Raw genomic sequence first — 19,219 nt, forward strand, 5'->3', positions numbered from 1 at the left:
CGCCGCTCGCCTCTTCCCGCGCTGCGCCCTGCGGCCGCCCCTCGGCCCAGCGCAGGCGGCAGCGGCCGCGGGGAGCCTCCGCCTGGAGCCCCCGCCGCGCTGCGGAGGAGGAAGCGGGCGGGCGGCGGCCGCCCCTAGCGCGGGGCAGCGGAGGCGGGGAGGCGGCGTGAGGGAACGCGGCCTCGGCGCGGTGCCGGTCGTCCCCCGCCCCGCAGAGGGGCCCGAGGGGAAGCGGGGCGTTTGGGGGCAGCCAGAGCCGCGTTGCTGCTCCCTCCTGGTGCCTGGGGGGTGGGGGGGTGGGGGCGGGCGAGAGAAGGGCCGGGCCCGGCTCCGGCCGGCCTTGCGGTAGGCCCGGGCAGGCGGCGGCGCAGCCCCGCGCACCGGGAGGCCGCTGTCGGTTGGCAGGGCGGCGGTGGGGGCGGATGGGTGCTTAGCCCTAATGAGGGATTAGAAGATGTTTCACGAAGCGGCGTGTTGGCTCCGTGAAGTAGGGGTCCGCTCCCGGGCTCGGCCGGCTGTCTGCCCGCCTGGTGTGAGGGGTTAGGCTGGCGCGGCTGAGCTGCTGAGGAATGGAAGGGACGGAGAGCGGGAGCGGCACCTCCTCCTCGGTCGTCGCAGACTGGAGGTTGGCGTTGTGGACTCTGTGCTCCGTGACGCTGCCGGTGCTGATCACCTTGTGGTGCAGCTTCCAGCGGTCCCGGCGGCAGGTGCTGATCCGAGACATCTTTCGCAAGAGCAAGCATGACTGGCACTACACAGACCTCTTCGGGCAGCCCTCCTACTGCTGCGTCTGTGCTCAGCACATCCTGCGGGGTGCTTTCTGCAACTGCTGCGGGCTGCGCGTCAGCGAAGGGTGCCTCAAGAAGGCTGACCAGCTCTTCCTCTGCAAGGAAATTATGATGAGGAGCGACGGCGGAGCCCGGAGCTCTATGCCACACCACTGGATCAGAGGCAACGTCCCCCTCTGCAGCTGCTGCATGATCTGCAAGCAACAGTGCGGCACACAGCCCAAGCTCTGCGACTACAGGTACTGCAAGGGAATTTGTGTTTGTATGGGAAGTGCGATAACGTATCGGCATGGTATCTTCTGCGGGGTTGTTGGAACACGTTACCCTGCAGGAGATCCTGCGGTAGTCAGATATGAAACTTAAAAAAAACAGCTTCAAAGAATCAAGTTAAAATGGATGCTTGTGGGTCATTTGAGCCATAGATCAGGAGCATGGCATTGCATCTCATGTCCCCTTGTTCTCTTAATTGCATTACTGCGGCGTGATGTGCTAGCTGCTCTACAGTGACATGTAAAAGGCTCTCTGTGTCCAAGAGAGTTTATATTTTAGGGGGTGACCTTAAGGCTCTAATGCACTTGTCATTTGTACAGTGGGTAGCCCGAGCAATTCGGGTGGCGCAGCTTACGATGCAGAGCACCAAAATGTGTGTGCACCGCTGCAGAATTGTCACCTGCTCAGTGTTGCTGGAACAAAATAACTATCCTATAGCTGGTTTAAGTTCATTTTTAAGGAAACTCAAAAAAAGTGAATGTGAAGTTTTAAAAGCTACTGTAATAAATCTCTTGTTAAAGTTTGTGGTAGGAGTGTTAAAAAAATTTCAAGGAACCATGGAATGGACTTGCACTGTCATCAGTAAGGCTGCTTGCAAAGTTGTCAGCATGGCACATGGTGGCATATTATGCCAAAATATTGTGCTAGTGGTCCGGGTACTGGGAGCACTGGGTTACTTTCAGCCTTGTCAAAGGATGTCACTTTGACAAGCATGTATTCTGTCAGCTTTTGGTTTGCTTCTGTGTGATGCTGTCAAATTGCTCAGCCAGCAAGCAGAATTACAGTGTAAATGTGAGTGCTCTCAGAAACGAAACCTTGAGAGAGTGTGCGTAGGAGAGGAGGGACGAAAGGATTTTGGTGGCAAGGGGGGAAGGAAGGAAGAAGAGGAAAAGACGACAGTCACAGTACATGGCTACTGTAGTTGTGTGCTGGATTAGTCAGAAGAACTCCAAAAATAGCTTTCACAGCTGCTTAAACCAAGGCTTTGGCTGTAGCAAATGAGGATTAACATTCTGCAGCGGCTGGCAGTGGATGTTGCGGTATTTCCTCTTGTTCTAGTCCGTTTTTCAGGACAGCTTTTAGAATAGGTCAAAAAAGTGAGCAGTTTTGCATAGCAGAATCCCGTCAGCCTTGTACAGTACTGTGTAACCTTTTAGGTTTCAGACTTAAAGGAGTGTTATCAATATTAAGGAATTTATTAATTAATGTTACTAGTAACACTATTAAATTGAACTCTGGTGTTTTATCTGTGCTCTTTAAAGATGGATAGGGGTTCAGTTTCTCATGTAGGCTTTCAGTGTAGCTGTTAATATTGCAGGTAATACAAGATGATGTTTATAGCACCTGTTTTTGGAATTAAAAAGAATAGAATTAATTTAAAACTCTTGGGTGTTTTTCCACAGGATTCAAATGCCTCTCTAGACTTGCAAGCACATGACCAAGTTACATAATTTTCTGTAGCCAGTACACAGTCATGTAAACTTCCAAGGAATGTGTGGTTTTCTCTGTAACGTGCTTAAAATATTACTTCTAATAGTGCATGTACACAGAATTACTTTTCAGAAAGTTAGTCTGTCTAAAACAAGTGAGCAAAATCGATGTGCCTGTTGTTTGAGGATTTTTTTTTAATGTTTTTTGGTCTTTTTTCCAGATGTGTGTGGTGTCAGTACACTGTGCATGATGAATGCATGATGGATTGTTTAAAGACTGAGGAGTGTACATTTGGAGAATTCAGAGACTTAATTATTCCACCGTACTATCTGTCTACAATCAACCAGATGCGTAAAGACAAAAGAACCAGTTATGAAAAGGTAACTGTCTACTACTTCTTGGTTTTATAATATATTAAAACCAAAACCCCACCAACAGCAAAACCCCACGCATTAAAACTTGAACTCAGTACGTTGTCAGATTAGTAGCTATCAGGTAGCTGTTTCAATGTATGTGAAGTACTTGCCGTGTTAATTCAGAGGTGTTTGTCATTTTATTAACATGGTAGTTGAAGCAAGAGTAGACATTTGGATTTTGTTATTCCAAAACAACCCTGAGGTTTGTGTACCTTACTTCCTTGAACGTTTTGTGATTTTTTTTTTTCTAGTACAGTGTTCATAACATTGTAGTATTTGTTGTCCTGGGCACTGTAGAACAGAAATCTTCAACCTTGGTGTGTCAGAATTGTTTCTGTTTTGACTACTTCAGACTAATTGGTAGCTTCCTCATTTCAGGACTTAGAGGGGACAGGTTTTGGAGCAAGGCTTTAAATCTTTTCAAATGTGCAGTATTTGTGTGATTGACTTTTATCTTTTTGCAGGTAGTACCTTACTGCAGAAAACACTGGATGCCAGTGATCATACTGGCTAATACCCGTAGTGGAAACAACATGGGTGAAACTTTACTTGGAGAATTTAAAATCCTGCTGAACCCTGTTCAGGTATTTACAGTGAAAAGCCACTGTAATAAAATAAAAGTTTAAGTAGGAATAAATGTCACTTTGCTTGTACAATGGCAGTAGGATCTTGTGGACAGTCAGTAAAGGAAACAAATTCTTGCGGTTTGTTCTCTTAGGAAGAATAGCCTTCTGTAGAGAGACCAGAAGTGTGGAGGGGCTCCTCCCACCCCCAGGCTTGTTGTGGTTCTAATACTGGGACGGTGTTTTATTTATAGTAATACATGCAGGGGTGCCTGGCTCTTGAAACAGTGTGCAGTTTTTAGAAAATGAAATATTTCGTCTTCTCAATTTGAAACCTGTGTTTGTTTAAATCCTCACTTTACGAATGGAAACGTTCGTGTTCACAGTTGCTGCTTTGTCGCGTCGCTTTCCCCTTAAAATCCACTGGGGTGGCACAGGATGTTGACTAAGGCAGTTAGTTGTTCCTGGGATTTCCTGCCTGCACCTTAATGCTCTTCCTTTGAAGTTCAAAACCCAGCCTTAGAATACAGCCTGACAGAAATCAGTATGTGTTTGTTTTAAATGCATCCCAATGAGCCTTTAAAGAATAAACCTCTTTGTATGCTGAGTATTTAAGAATAACTTACCTGAAGTCTTCCGTCTTTACAGAATTCATCATAATGCCTCTAGATTCAGCCTTTCCTTGGGGCTCTGTCAGCTCCCTTTATCAATGGCATTGATTCCTAGGGAAGCAGCTGGAGCTCTGTTGGGAATTTGGGAAACCAAATCCTGCTCGTAACAGTCAAGACAGCTCATTTGCTAATGTAATATTGTAAATGGAGGATCTTTGGTTTGCACTGAAGTTGTTTATCTGTGAGGCAAATCCTGAGTCATGTCCTGTGAACTTACGGAGCTCCTTATTTTCCTTTCTTCTAGGTTTTTGATCTAAGCAAAATTGCACCTGCTAAAGCACTCCAACTTTGTACCTTGCTGCCTTGCAACGCTGTCAGGGTTCTTGTCTGTGGTGGGGATGGCACAGTAGGCTGGGTCCTGGATGCAATTGATGAAATGAAGATAAAGGTATTTGTATTTTAAATTAAAAGATGTCTTATGGTGAAATGAGCTTTGGAGCTGCTGAAGTGCTACACCTAATTTCTTACCTGCATCTATTGTTTTCTTCTTCCTGAATAACCCTACGGAGAAATATTTGCAGAATTGCGTATTCATATTGGGGAGTGGGGGAAATCTGTCTTGTTACGAGTCCCTGTAGTCCAGGAAAAATACGAAAGCTTTAGATTTTAAATTATAAAGTCATTCTTTTCTGTAAAACAAGAAAAGAAGAAGCTGTTTTATGCATTGTTCTTTCCTCTTTGTCTAAACGGATTTGTTTTGTCGCAAATGCCATCACTGATAATGGCTGATGGGCTCTGGCTGCTTATTTCTCCCAGCATGTTCCATCTTTTATAACAACCTCGTCGTTTTGCTGGCTATACTGGTTACATTGCCAGTGCGTGCATAAGTGCAGTCGTTTGCTTCTGCTCCTTATCGTGTATTTTAAAGAATCTGTCAGTTTGCAGCCTCATCTATTAACAGCAAGTAGAGAAGGAAAAAATAAGCTCTGTGTTTACTGGTGATTTGAAATGGAAGATACTCCAATTTACTGAGTACTGCTAAGAACTAAGAAAATTAAGAATGAAGAGTAATTACCAGGGATTTAGTGCTTTACCTAATAAACAACTTCTCTAGTGACAGAAGGAAGAAAGTTACTTTTCTTACATCAGTGATGTCTTTTTTCTTTTTTTTTTCCTGTGACTTTTTTGTTGATACATGAAATGTTGTAGTTGAGGGCTGTTATTACAACTTCATGTATCATCAATCTGAGCTTCTCTGAGAATTTTTCTATGCTGATAAAGTAGAAATGCAATGAAGTGTTAACTATAAAGGTTAATGAGTATGTGTATGTGGTTACTGGGTCTTGGGCTCTCAATGTGTTGTCCCTCAGCGCCAATATAGTTGATGAAATCTGGGGTTTGAATTGTTTCCAAATATTCAAATAGAATCATTGGAGTTACATAAATACTGTTGAGATTATCAGCAAAACCTTTTTACTATCAGCAGTAGGTTATTTGTTCCCTTCATTTATCTTAACTCTCAAATATAGGTTACCTGGCTAGGAACTCTTCTCGAACAAACAGTGACCATAATGCCACTTAGTGCAAGCGCTTTTCACAGTTGCGTTTCCAAGGCCGTGGTACCCCTGAAATGACCCTTCACCATTCGGTGGCAAAGAGAGCAAAGCCCTTTGCTGAGGCGGCAGTTTTGAACGTCTGCTGCTACCCCTTGCTCTGCTCTGCAGAGGTGGTGACCACCTGCTGCTGACACTTGGGTCTGCACGTGCACGTGGCACCTCTCCAACTTAGATACCAGCATCCCTCAGTGCGGGAATTTCTGCCTGTGGTTGAATGCTCCAGTAGCAGGTGCATCTGTTGGTTTAGACCTAACCTCACGTGTAAGTCTTGTAAGAGCACGTTGGTGCCTTGTTGTGGCTCACGGCGCTTCCCAGGGGTACGGGCAGCGTTAGTGACTTACCGGGGCGGCAGCAAGTCGGGAGCGTATCATCAGGAAATCGGACAAGAAGTGCAGGCTTCCAGTTCTAGATCCAAAGCGTCACTGTTTTGGAGGAATGCTCTGTTCACTATTAATAATGCATTGTTTCCATATTGTGTTTGTATTCTCTTTTCTTCTCACAGTGGTTTAACGTTTCCTTCCTTTGCATTATCTCTGTGATAAGTACTTCAGCGTGCCATCTGCTGTACTGACGCTGCCGGCTCTTCTGTGTAACAAGCTGCTATGCAGATCAGTGATATTTATCTAACCTGAACATTTTGGGGGTAAAAGGCAGAAAAGGAGTGCTGAAGAAGGAGCTAACATGCAGTGTTTTATATCCTAGGGGCAAGAACGTTATATTCCACAAGTTGCAATTTTACCTCTGGGAACAGGTAATGACCTGTCTAATACACTGGGCTGGGGCGCAGGTTATGCAGGAGAAGTCCCCGTAGAACAAATCCTGCGAAATGTCATGGAGGCAGACGGGATCAAACTAGACAGGTAAGTGACGGCGGAGAAAGAAATTCTATAGAACCAAATACTACTGTAGCTCTGCTGGTGCCCAGCTGCAGCAGTATATGTAAAGAAACACAAGTCTTGCTGGAGGGAACTGCAAAATAACTGAGGTCAAAATTAGTCTTTACTTGGTTATTCTACAAGGCTTAACTCTTTCACAGTTTAACTCAATTTGAATCTTTTGACTTGATCCCAGTATAGATAGGAGATTCCTGACTACAGCTTTGATACAAAGTGAGAACAGTCTGTCGTGAGTCTAAGTAATGGCTGTTGTTTTTCAGATGGAAGGTTCAAGTAACAAACAAAGGGTACTACAACTTAAGGAAACCAAAGGTATGGCTTGCTAGTGTAAATTTTCATTCTATGGAATACCTGTATGTTCACACTTATTTTTCTGGTTACCTACTTCCTATTAAACTCTGTGACTTTTAAATCCTAATAATGATATTTAATAAGACCATAACTAGTTGTTCTGTCTTACAGGTGTTCACAATGAACAACTACTTTTCTATAGGACCCGATGCTCTCATGGCTTTAAATTTTCATGCTCATCGTGAGAAGACTCCTTCTCTGTTTTCCAGCAGAATTATTAATAAGGTGTGTTTGGTAAAGTAATATTTTCTCCTTGTAGTTGTTGACTTGACTTAAGGCTATTTTTTGCTTTACATTGCTTTACTCCCCTACTTCCTTTCATGCCATCTTAAGAATTTGAAGTAGCTTTTCTTGGGGAGGGGATTCCACGGGAAAAACATGTTTCCAGCCCACTCACAAGTTTCTGCCTTGCCTCTGCTTGCTTGCTTACAGAATAGCTGTTTGTTCAGTTTTTGTTTAGAATAACTCATTTGCTTTGAGACTTAACGGGTTAAGGAAATTGCCTATTTCCTTTTGAAGTGGAAAGCAAGTTTCTTATGCAAGTTGTAGCCTATCTCATGAAGAAAGCTTAGCTGAAGGATGTGCAGATATGTTAGTATGAATTTTAGATAAGGTTTGCAGAACCATAACTATACGTTAATATTTCAAATAGTCTTCATACGTATTGGCTTTTTCTAACTGTTTTCTGTTCTCCCTGTTTTGTTGTTTGCTTTTTTTTAATAGGCTGTTTATTTTTTTTATGGAACCAAAGACTGTTTAGTACAGGAATGTAAAGATCTTAACAAAAAGGTTGAGGTAAGTTTTTTTTAACTTGCTTATTCTCTGGACAATCAGTAGAGTGTAAAACCTTGCCTGGTGAAAGAAAAGGGGAAAAGCTTTGCAGTTTACATCTGTATGATATTTGTGTAAGGATGGCTCTGGGCTTGGAGCATTTTTGATGTTCCTTTTGCTGTCTGCAGCTTACTTCATGGAATTCATGTCTTTGAGCTTACTGAAAATTCCTAAGTTTTCTTCTGTCCTTGACTCAGTACTGTGAGTTCAAGTACTGATATTCAGCTAAAATTTGCCTTAGTGCCAGAGGCTTACGTGCATGAGAGTTCCTTTTCTCTATTAACAGAAATTTATTTCAGCTTAGGTTGTCTTCTGAAATCAGAAGTCATTTTTTTTTAAAGTATGAAAACACATTCTGTTTGTATGGGGCCTGTTTTTCTTCAAGTGGAAGCCTATTAAATGATAAAGAGAATAACTAGCTTGTACTGAAGTACTTGATTTGATCCGTGGTAATTAATTTCTGTTTGTCTTTTAAAGCTAGAGTTGGATGGTGAGAGAATCGAGTTGCCCAATCTGGAAGGCATCATTGTGCTGAATATTGGATATTGGGGAGGTGGCTGTAGGCTCTGGGAAGGAATGGGTGATGAACCTTACCCCTTGGCAAGGTACACAGTGCATCTTTTTCTAGTTTTTTTTTCCTTTAACAGTTCTTGTAGTGTAAGTAGTTCCCTCCAGTGGGCTCTGCTTATGTAGCCAGACCTGTCTGAAGTCAGAAGGATTCCTTGTGACAGTAGGCTGTCCCGGATTTTTTTATTTTCCTCATGTTAGAGACTTGGGCTAAGTGCATCCCACATAGGAAGTTTCTTTTAAGACCTTCTCAAAATGTCTGGCATGATTAAAGAATAGCATTGCAAAGACTATTGAAAAAAAAAAGGTAGCCTTCAAAAAGTAGAAGATACATCCATTTCAGAATATAAAAGAACAAGTCTTAATAGAGGTTAAAATATAAAGTAAAAACCAAGCTAAAAATTTGACTCCCATGCTTGAGTAAGTTAGGTGGAGCAATACTGAAGAGGAGAATAGGTGGGTACATTAGTTATTCCCTCTTGTGACTTCCTTCTTCAGAAGCCACATGTGTAAATATACTTCATAGTTCTGTTCAAGGCTTATGATCCTGGATTTCTAGAAAATATTTAGGCAAGGCCCTTTACCAAAATCTAAAAAATTAAGCCATTACAAATTTTCCAATAGATTAATAACTGAGCGAAAAGACAGAAAAATGTACAAATTTATGGAAGAGGAATCCACTGTGGGCCTTAAATACGCCCAATGAGCCCTGGAAAGTCATATATCCATCATTTCCAGAAGCTATCTAGGGTGGTCCAGCTGGTGTACTGCTTCAGACTGGCGTTTCTGTGTGGCTTCCTCTGCCATTTGTTGTGTGACTTGTTGTCCAGCACGAACAGTTTAAATGTATTCATAGAATAACATTTGTCTCCTCTGTAGCGATAGCCATACAGGGACTGTGTAATACTGGGGCAGGTATTCTAGAGCTCACGAGTGTCTGAAAAGTCCCCTTTCTTCGTTCATAGACACGATGATGGACTTCTGGAAGTCGTTGGCGTTCATGGTTCTTTCCACTGTGCCCAGATTCAGGTGAAGCTAGCAAATCCTGTGCGCCTAGGGCAGGCACATACAGTGAGGGTAAGTCTGTCTGTGAACCTGTTTCCCTAAATATTTTTTAAGACACAGTATAGGATCTCAAGCACTCAACTGTCTCACCTGAAGTTGCAGTTTGCAATTGAGCTAGATGTTTCTCTTGCTTAGTAAAAATTGTTTATGTCCTAATTCATGATCCTCTGTGGCTGTGGTTGGCGGCCTGCGAGTGCACTGGTGATACGCTGAGCTTCTCCGTGGCCAGGCTGACGGCGAGCAGCATCAGTACACTGCAGCTGTAGAAGGTACCTTCAGAGCTGCTTTGAACTGCTGTGATCCTGTGTTCTTCTGTTTAACACCAGCTCATCCTCAAGAGTTCCAAGATGCCGATGCAGGTGGATGGAGAGCCGTGGGCTCAGGGGCCCTGCACGGTCACCATCACTCACAAGACACGCGCGCTGATGTTGTATCACTCGGGTGAACAAACAGATGATGACGCTTCCAGCATGTCTGAGCAAGACCACGTGAGGGAACAGACGGATGAAGATGTGTAAATTTTGCAGCGTTCAACCTAACACAGCGAGGAACTGCAGCGCGTTATAAACAAGAAGAACGCCGAACCGAGACTGAGGTTTATGCCATAAGGTTCATACTTGTGAATGAACTAGAGCTGAGGAAAAAGCCATGCTTTTATGTTCATGAAAACTTTCACAGCTGAATTACCACAACTGTTTTGCCTTTTAGAGTGGTGGTGATGCCCAGCCTTTCTAGCTGGAGGACTTGGTTACCCTGAGGGCAGGAAAGAGACAGAAACTGCAGCCCTTTCTTGCGGTGGAATCGGATACTTTGCACGTACACAGTATAGTATGCAAAACGTTTGATTCCCTTGGAAAGGGGAACGGCCGGGAGTTTGGCCTGCTTCCACCTGCCCTTTTCCCCAGGACAATTCCAGAACAGAAAACCGGACCAAGCAGGATGTGGGCTGATCTCCTGACGACAGGCTGCTCCTGGCTGCCATCTCTTCCTGGGAGCAAGACAAACACTTCCCCGTGCGCTTGCCTGTGCAGTGCGTGTGTAATGGGCTTGACGGGGAGAGCAGAGGATGTGGGAGCTCTTGGGAAGGTGGTTGGCAAGAGAGATGCTTTTGGACCAAAGGTTTCTGCAAATGTTCTGTCAGAGCTTTTTCAGTGGCTTTGTAAGCCGTAGGTAGAGCGCTCCTGAGGTTCTGAGTGTCCGAGATACAGCTTCAAAACAGTTGTACCGTGACTTGCACTGAGTGATCCTGTGACTGACTTTGCTTCAGTTCAGTGAGAGACTTAATTCTAGTTTTTGTAAATAGCAACATTGTAGTTCTTGAGGAGGCTTTTTGGAGGAAAACTTGGACAAAGGAGCTGCCTTTTTTAGCTGTTATAGGGGATTTTTAAGGAAATAATGATGATTGGCAAATGTGTTGGTTTGGGTTTTTTTTAAAGGCTTGTTAAAGATCTTGCTTTACAATTACCTGGAAAGAATCAATAGTAAGTCAGTCTGTTAAGTGTTTCAAGTGGAGGTTGAGAGCTCGGTTTGCAGAGGTTAGCAAGTTCTGGCATTCATGTGTATAATTCCATTGGGAAGAAACCATGGAAGTGTTCGTTCTCTGACTGGCTCTTAGGGGGTTATAGGCATCTTGTTCAGCCTGAAACCTCATTTCCCGTATGAATATAGGTCAAGAGAAAGATTGGTGGCCTGTACTGACAGTAAAGGTTACGAACACGTACAACAGTACACGGGAACTGTCAGTTTGGCATATCTGAAGCTTCTCAGGTTAAAAGCTTCTCAGGTGAAAACACCTTCACGGTTAACAGAAGTAAAAATCTCCTTCCTTTTTTCTTTTCTGATGTAGATGTGTTAAGCCTGCAGCAGGTGAGAGCTATGACTTGAGGTTTAAAACTTGTCACTAAGTAATTCTGTTAAGTCCAGCTGAGTTACTGAAGGTGATCTTCCAAGTAGGAAGAGGATTTATGCTGAATGTGTACTGCGTAAGCCAAGATCGTAAGAGAAGTTGAGAGCTTTGGTCTGAACTTGGAATGTTGCTGCTTTTGTCAGAGCTCACCCAGTCTTTTTTTTTCTTTTCTTCTTTATGCTAACTGAAAGTGATACCATTGGGTAAAGTAGGCTCTGTTTCTAGGTTTTGTAAACTGAAACTGTTTTTCAGCAATCTATAAAATGGCATTTACATTAATGGTGAATGAACTATTTATATTTTAAAATAATTTATTGAAACCTTGGCAAAGTCAGTATTTTTTAAAACCTTCAATTGTAATCCTCTTTGGAGAGCATTTTTAACTTGATGGTATTCATTGTAGAAAGTGTATGTACTAGATCTTAAATACTACTGATTATCAGTGAATTTATAGCTGTCTGAAAATGTGATTAGAGTGTAATGAACTGTAAAGCAGATGCCACTTGTAAATTCCATATTCATTAGCTGTAAACACCTCATCTTAATTATTTTATTGTATGTAAATATAGAGAACAAATTAATAGTTAAATCTATGTAAAAAAATGTTTAAAATACCCCAAAGTATACTATGTTGGATAAATCCACTACCCCTTTTTTTTTAGTTATGAGGTTCAATTTGTATTAGCTTCAAAAATATTACTAGTCAAGGTATTAATTGTTTTAATAACCCGTAACCATCAGCATCCTAAAAATAGTTCTGTTGTGCTACGGCTCTTGCATAACTATTGTTTACAAACAAATGACAAGTCTCTGGAAAAGCAGGGTACGTGCTGTGAAAGGCAGTATTTTCTCAAGAGAAATGACACCACTGGCTACTTAATCTAAACTGTTCGTAATACAGTTTAAAGCGCTACCTGAAGTTGATCAGATGATGATTCAAAATGTTTTATAGCCTAAGAACCATCAACTGTTCAAAAACTTCACTCTTTCAGCTCCCGGCATCTAGGAAAAAAAAAAATAATCGCTGCCAGGCCTTGGAAAGTCTCCCTTGTTTACGGCAGGTGAGCTGGCTGCCCCGCTTGTGCTCAGCCTGAGGGCGTGCCAGGGACCTTGTGCGGTGTCTGTGCAGGCAAGATCCTCCTGCTCGCTGCGGCTGGCTGGGAGTCCAGTCCTGAATGCGTGCGGTCCTCCTTGGGAAGTGTAAATCCACCGTTCCTTTTGGAGAGAGAGAGGAGAATTAGAAGTGAAAGCAGCATCACGTTGGGTGCTTGTGTGGGAGAACCCGTGGTAAATGGTCTTGTTTCTGTTGAACAGGTCCTCCCCTTCCTGCGTGTGGAAGTGAAGGGGTTTCACAAATTGGCTGTTAAGGTTGCAGCAAAGGATAGGTAGCAAACGTGGGGAAAAAGTTGTATTTGCGAAATTGTATCTATGGTATGGGAAATATTCTGTAAGGTTGAAGTGTCCAGTTCCCAATCAGAGATGGGGTCATCCTTCTGTTGCAGCTACCTGTCGCTGTCACATGCATGACAAAAGAGTTCTCTTTAGACGTACGGTGTGAGCACTAGGATCTGTTGGGAGGTCTTGCTGTTTCCAACATGCTGTCCCTTGAATTCAACGTATTCTCCATTCCAGTATGTTGCAAAGGGGTTAAGGCCTGCTTTGAGTTAACTTTTACGGAACTGTTTTAAGTTTGAGTCCAACTGGAGACAGTAAATATCAGCAAGGGGCTTCCAGATTCTAATGCTAGCATAAATTAATGCGTATTTGTAGTATAGCTGTAGCTGCCTAACGTTGTCATGTGTGTGTGACTGTAAAACTGTTACGTGCTTTTTTTAATGTTCCGAGTGCATAAAGCACAGTACAAATAGCTACTCTGCAGCTCTTCTGACAACGGCTTGGAAACCTCTAAATCCTGCAGTGCATTCTGCACCCAGAAGAGGGAACTCTGCAGCTGGGTCGCATGTCCTGCACTGCAGCAGTTTCCCTTACCCTGCTAATGATCAACGTTGGAATAATATTCCAAAAAGACAAATAATGAATAGTTTTGTCTGGCGATCTTCATACAGTCTGCCTTTGTGTAAAGTGCACAGGGTGAATCACAACGTCAGCTGTCACGCACTCCAAGGCGAGTTCACAAAGTGTTTTTACGTTTTGTGGCTGCATCCACCAGCCCGACTGAAGCTTGGTCGGGTTCCCGCAGCTGTCTTTACGGTGGGTTCTCTGTCCTGTGAGGATATGCAATACCAAGAACTTTCACTGTTCTGGAGAGCCTTCCTGGGAGGGTCCTGCCTTGCTCAGACCTCGCTTGTTTGCACACCCATCGAGGACGCGTGTGCATGTTTTCAGGTGCACAGAACTTCTTGTCATAGGCTTTGGTTTACTTTGTGTTTTTACGTCGGCAATTCATAGCAGGGTTAAACTGTTTCAAATGCCACCTGCATTTTGGATCTTTCTCAAGTCTGGACTTTTTTTTACAAAGGCACCTGAAGTCCAAGCTTGAGTTCTTCGGCTTCAGAAGCGGCAGGGGTGAATGACATTCACTTCTGGTTGTTTTCTGAGTGTGTCTGTTGTTCCTGGTCTCCAAAGCAGGTCAAGGTAGTATTTAAAGCATGCTTTTAACAGCACTTTGGAATTACTGCAGTTATTAAAGAATGTAGTCTTGTGTTTTCTTTCTACTGCAATGGCAATATTTTTGTTTCAAATTGATTTGAAATTAGTTTAAAATGTGAACATTTTTCTCAGCGCTGTGGTGAATCGCATTTCATGTTCATAACGTAAAGGTGTTCATTATGTGTAGCAGAATTAATGCATTTGATACTCTTTTTGTATATTCACTTTCGATGTTGCCCTTCCATAGGTGGTGGGGTTTTTTCCCCCCAGGTCTTGCTTTTCTTAGGCACTAAGTAACTTGAAACACCATTTGCTTTAGTTAGAAGCTTTAAGTACTTGCTCTTGGAAAACAGGCTGGATTTTCTCCCGATTGCAAAAGAAAATGCTACCATGTTTGAACGTGCTTGGAGAAAACCATCTTGTTGAGGCAATGCTTGTAGCAACAGTAAGTTAAGTTTCTTCTGCATCACTCCGTCTGGTCCGGACGGAGAGTGCGTTCTCCTGGGCGCCCTGCCTTGCTGCTGCTCACAGCTGCGCCGTCAGGGCTTCCTCCCCTCGGCCACTCAATTACTCATTGTACGCCGGCTCGCTTGCAGCTCCAAACGTCGTTTGGGACAGCGTCAGAGCTCTGCTGAAAGGGGGACGTGAGCTGCTCTGCTCTCCGCTCTGTCCTTCGTACCAGCCAGCTCGTCGGGACACGACATGGGCTGGCCTCACGCGGCTTGTTCTTGGCCAGGTAACCCACCCGTTGGGCTTTTCCAGTCACCATCACCTCACCTGGAAGATCCTAGAAAGGACTCCAGAAGTTCCCAGTCCCCCCTGACCTAGTGTGAAAGTACAATTTTTTGTTCTTTGCTGCTGGGGAGGAATCTCCCTGTTCTCTGCAGGTTCTGAGAACTGGTAGTTAAAGGTTCTGGTTTCAGTTGGGCCAGTTCCCTCTGAGCCTGCGTCGTGTTGCACTGAAGCTCACAGCTTTTGTAGTGTCTGTTACTGTGGCTCGCTGGTTGGAAGAGCCCTTGAGCGCTGTCCCTTAGCTGGGAGCAGCACGATGGTGTCAGTGCTGCAGTAGTTCCTCCTTGCTCGGCAACACGTGCTTTTTGGTAGAGCGCCACTGTAACCTAGTTGGTTAATCCGTGGGTCGGAGTAGGGCACTTGGGAATCTGCATGTGTTCTAACTGCAAATCCTCTTTTGTTCTGTGTTTCATAATGACTACTAGCTGTTGTCTTCCTTTCGGAAAAGAAAAATTTGACCCCTCATTTAGGAGTAAGCTAGGATACCTTCAGTTTTAAAAATACCAGTACGTAACTGATCCTGTTGAATGTGAACCACTTCTTTAAAAATGCTCTGACTTTTTCTCTGCGAAGTGATAGCTGCTTCTTGAGCACAGGGATGAGACAACAGAGACCACTTGTTCGTTTGTCAATTAAGTACATCGAGAGAATTTACATGTTCTTTATTTCAGCCTCGTTCAGGCCGCAGTTCCAAATGCACGGCACGATCACAACTTCTTTATCTCGCTAAAAGTGCTGAATACTCAGTTCAGGTTTTGGGCATCTCAGGGAGAGAATTCTAGCTGGAGTAAAGCCACTTGCCTTGACTAAACCTAGAGATGTTACGTGGACTTCTGTTAGCTGAGGAGCCGGCCCTTAACTGTGCACAAGTATGAATGTATTCAAAATTTCACTTTGTTTCTTGCTAATACTGCCCTGTTCACTGTGCTGTGTACCCTTAGTGCTGTGTGTAATTCATGTTTTGCGTTCTTTCATTGGCAACTTGTTTGTAGATTTCAGCATAAAAATAATTTTAAGAGAAAATGGGAACTTACTGTGAGTTTATTGCATACTGTGTCTTCAAAGTTTACCTCCCTCAAAAGCCATTTTGTCTGCTACCAGGTGTTGTAATCCTTAGAGTACCTCCAGCCGTCTTCTCTTTCTAGGATTTTTATAGTTAAATGGGGGGTTTATATTTGTAGCTTGTGACTTCAATATGTATAGTAGTTATTTCTGTTTAGTAATTAGTGATCTAAAAATGTTACTTTTGAGAGCTGTAACTTTAAATTAGTAATAACTACTTACAAGAAAATGCCAGCATGATAACAGTTTAAAAAAAAAAATTATTCTTTAGCTTGGAAATACTGTGATGCTAGGATTTGTATTGAATGTGTTCATGCATATATTCTGAAGTTGCACTAAATAGGGGAAAAAAATAGCTTAAAATGCAAGTAATAGATCAAAAAGTAGAATTTAAAACATCTTAGGCTTTTTTCCAACTGAGAAAGGTGACATTTGGGATTCGGTATTGGTTTTTGTTTTCCCACAGAACGCTGTGGAAGGACTGATCAGAGTCCTCTTGACAGAACGGTTGTTTCTTTATGGTGCAGTTTGAGATGCGTATTATTTAGTGCCTAAACATAAGCAAAAGCTGTCTGCACCATTCCTGCCCCTCTTCTCAGAAAACAAAAGCTCAGAGCAAACCAAACTGCTCACGGCTATAAAGTGTGTGAGGTCTTACTTGCAAAGAAATAACCAGCCAAAATAATATTGAACCTCCAATGTAAATATTTAAAGTCAAATTTGCTCATTTTTTCTTGACGCTTTCAAATCCCAAATGGTTTTTCCTTTGTTTTTGAAAAGAAGTCAGGCTGAAATGAGAGGAGGAGGAGGTATTACTGTACAACTCTAGTCATGAAAGCTGGGAAGCGTGTTCCTCAGTTGCTGTGTGGGCACAGGAGCTGCGATCGTGTCTCATAAGTCTCTGCTTTGTTTGCACCTCATTGGCTTCATCCAGTATTTCTGAAGCGGGTGATGATACCATTGCTGCCTGCAGTGCTGATGTGTGCTCACATCAGTACGTGCGGGTGATGTGGATTTGAGTACTTGGGCCAGGTTCTGTCTGTAAGAAGCTGCAGCTTCAGTGAAGTCCCCGTTCTGGGGAGGTACTCCCCATGGACAAGTGAAACGGGACAACTTTTGTCTTCAGTCAGCTGCATCGTGGCCTGTCTCTTGCGACTTAAACTCCCAGAGGGCTCTTTTCAGAAACACCTGCTCCTTAGTCTTCAAACAAGTTTGTAAATGCCTCTTTTTCACAGCACTGACTCTGTTACTGAATCTCCTAATGCATCTTTTTGTTGTCTTGTTACTTGTACTGTATTTCTCTGTAGTTTAAAGTGTGTGGATTAAAGTATTTAAGCTCAGTTTTTCCTGTTCCTCACTGTGCATAAAAGCAAATGTGAGTTCTCAACTCCGTAACAACCTGGTGATGATGAGAACTGCCTGGCTTTTAGAGGGCTGCACTATGATAAGCTCGGCCGTTTTGAGAAGAGAGCTGAATTTTGTTGAGCACTTCAGCCGTGCTTCTGCCCGATAGCCCTGCTGCAAAGTCCAAGCGTTTCAAACCTCAGATACATGGAATATTTTCTAAACAACCTGGTAGCATCATTCAGAGGTAAAACTAATACTGTTTGGTAACCTACAACACTGTCCCAGCAGCTGCTTGCCCACTTCTCGTTCATCCTTCTCCTTGAGGTATTCACCCCCGGGGAAAAGCTGACTTTGTGTGGCTTTAAAATAAATGTGTTTAAAAACCCCCAGGCTTCAATAGTAAGATGAAATTTCTACATTCTTCCTTCTCGCCAATATTGACAGTGATTTGGGATATTAAAACAGTTTGTGATGCACGTTCTTTATTTAGTCTAAGGGGGGGAATATTTCTTTCTACACATAAGCAACCGGTAGCCCTATTTCTAAACAAGTTTTAATGGGGTGTTTTGGTGTTACGTGGTGGTAATATAAACCGGAGGCGGGAATGCTGCTGAGCACAAGTCAGCAAAATAACTTGCAGGGCTTTCCACAGAAAGGGGAAATGCTGCTGCTGGAGGATGGTCAGAGACCAAGTGGCTCCAGGCTTTCTCCTGATGGCAGCAGAGGGGTTAGTTTGGGCTTTTGGAAGTGAATAAATCCTCCGATGGGGCCACTTCATCATAGTGTCAGTTCCCTCCCCGAGGCCTCTCCTCTGTTCCCTGATCTCATCTGCACAAAAGAGAGAATGGGTCTGGCCTCTTAGCTCCTGTATTATGCCCCAATCAGACCTTTTAAAGACTATTTGTGTGGTGTTTTCTATGTGAGGTGGGGTCAGAGCATAGATACTCAGCAGGTTTTTTTCTTAGAAGAGTAAGCCAATAGTTTCACAGAGCTTTGAGGATGCTGGCACTAATGTTAATTTAAGATCTAGGTTTAATGCATTTGTAAATGTTTTTAGAACTGTTGGAGTGGACTGTGCACAGCACAGACTTGAGCCAGACTACCCTGAAGTTGTGTAAGAAGTCACATTGCAGGAATGCACAGGATCTTAGAATAAGTGCAAGTCAGGACGGAAATTCTATGTCTTTTGATAATAAAAGTAAAAATGTAAAATATTTGGTGAATGAAAAGTGAAGTGGGTGTGTGTGGGTCCAAAGAAGATTCAAGGAGTGCGGTGTTAGACACCTGAGGGCTAAAGCTCTGATTTCAGGCTATCTCTTCTAGCAAATACATTCTCCTCTTAAAGAAAAGTGCTGATGGCAGAAATGCAACGGACAAACGCTGCTGCTCTTCCCCTGTGCATCCCCATGCATCGGCCATGTGAGAACACGCTGCTAACCACAAGGTAACAGGCGGCCGAGGGTCCTGGTGACCGCGGGCACTGTCGCGCTGGGGGGCGGGGGGGCACAACGCGGTGCAGACCTTGGCCTGTGCCACCCAGCAGCGCCGAGGCCCGTCGTCCCCGGCCTGCTGCAATCCCCTGATTCCAAGCTCCGGAGCTGCAGAAGAGCCTCGCTCCCTCAGACCCGCCAACGGGCAGCTCCCCGTGTCGTTCATTGAATGTACGGGAAGGGCAACGCGCACAGAGATGCGACCATCGGCCGGCCCGGCCGGGCCTTTAGCCGGGGAAGGGCAGGCCCTCGCGCCTTCCTGGGCAGGGACCCCCGAGCGCTGCTCGTGAAAGCAGGAGTTAGAACTACTGGGTTTCCATCGGTCATGCAATGTTCGCTTTGATGACGTTGACACGAATTTTGTTTGTTCCTAAACTGCCCTGCGAAACTATTAATCACTTTCAAGTATTTTAAAGACAAAGCGGGGGCTGCCTGGCCCGCGCGACGCGGGCAGCGGAGAGAAGCCAGAGACACGCAGCGATCGGGATGGCGAAGCCCCGCGGCTGTGCTGCCCCCCGCCCGCTCCAGGGGGTTTCTCCCCGTGGCCCTGACGGGAGCGGGCGGGGGTGGCCGGGCCGTCCCCTCCCCTCCTACCCGCGCTTATAGC

The 19,219-nt window shown here is 44.1% G+C and overlaps 1 protein-coding gene across 1 annotated transcript; it reads left to right on the forward strand.

Annotated features, from left to right (window-relative positions):
- Positions 1-569: 569 nt before the first annotated feature.
- Positions 570-9,923, forward strand: DGKE (diacylglycerol kinase epsilon). Its single transcript, XM_086473627.1, has 11 exons — positions 570-1,027; positions 2,710-2,869; positions 3,370-3,489; positions 4,384-4,527; positions 6,398-6,555; positions 6,852-6,903; positions 7,054-7,167; positions 7,666-7,737; positions 8,251-8,378; positions 9,306-9,417; positions 9,732-9,923. The coding sequence occupies exons 1-11, from the start codon at positions 570-572 to the stop codon at positions 9,921-9,923; spliced, it is 1,710 nt and encodes a 569-aa protein (XP_086329753.1).
- Positions 9,924-19,219: the final 9,296 nt, after the last annotated feature.

Source organism: Leptosomus discolor, chromosome 15 (assembly GCF_034619465.1).
Source record: "Leptosomus discolor isolate bLepDis1 chromosome 15, bLepDis1.hap2, whole genome shotgun sequence".
NCBI classification, from domain to species: Eukaryota; Metazoa; Chordata; class Aves; order Leptosomiformes; family Leptosomidae; genus Leptosomus; species Leptosomus discolor.

Coding starts and splice junctions, on each gene's coding strand:
- DGKE (XM_086473627.1), top strand. CDS start 570: ATGGAAGGGACGGAGAGCGGGAGCGGCACCTCCTCCTCGGTCGTCGCA. Junction 6,904..7,053: donor ACAACTTAAGGAAACCAAAG/GTATGGCTTGCT, acceptor TCTGTCTTACAG/GTGTTCACAATGAACAACTA. Junction 9,418..9,731: donor GGCAGGCACATACAGTGAGG/GTAAGTCTGTCT, acceptor GTTTAACACCAG/CTCATCCTCAAGAGTTCCAA.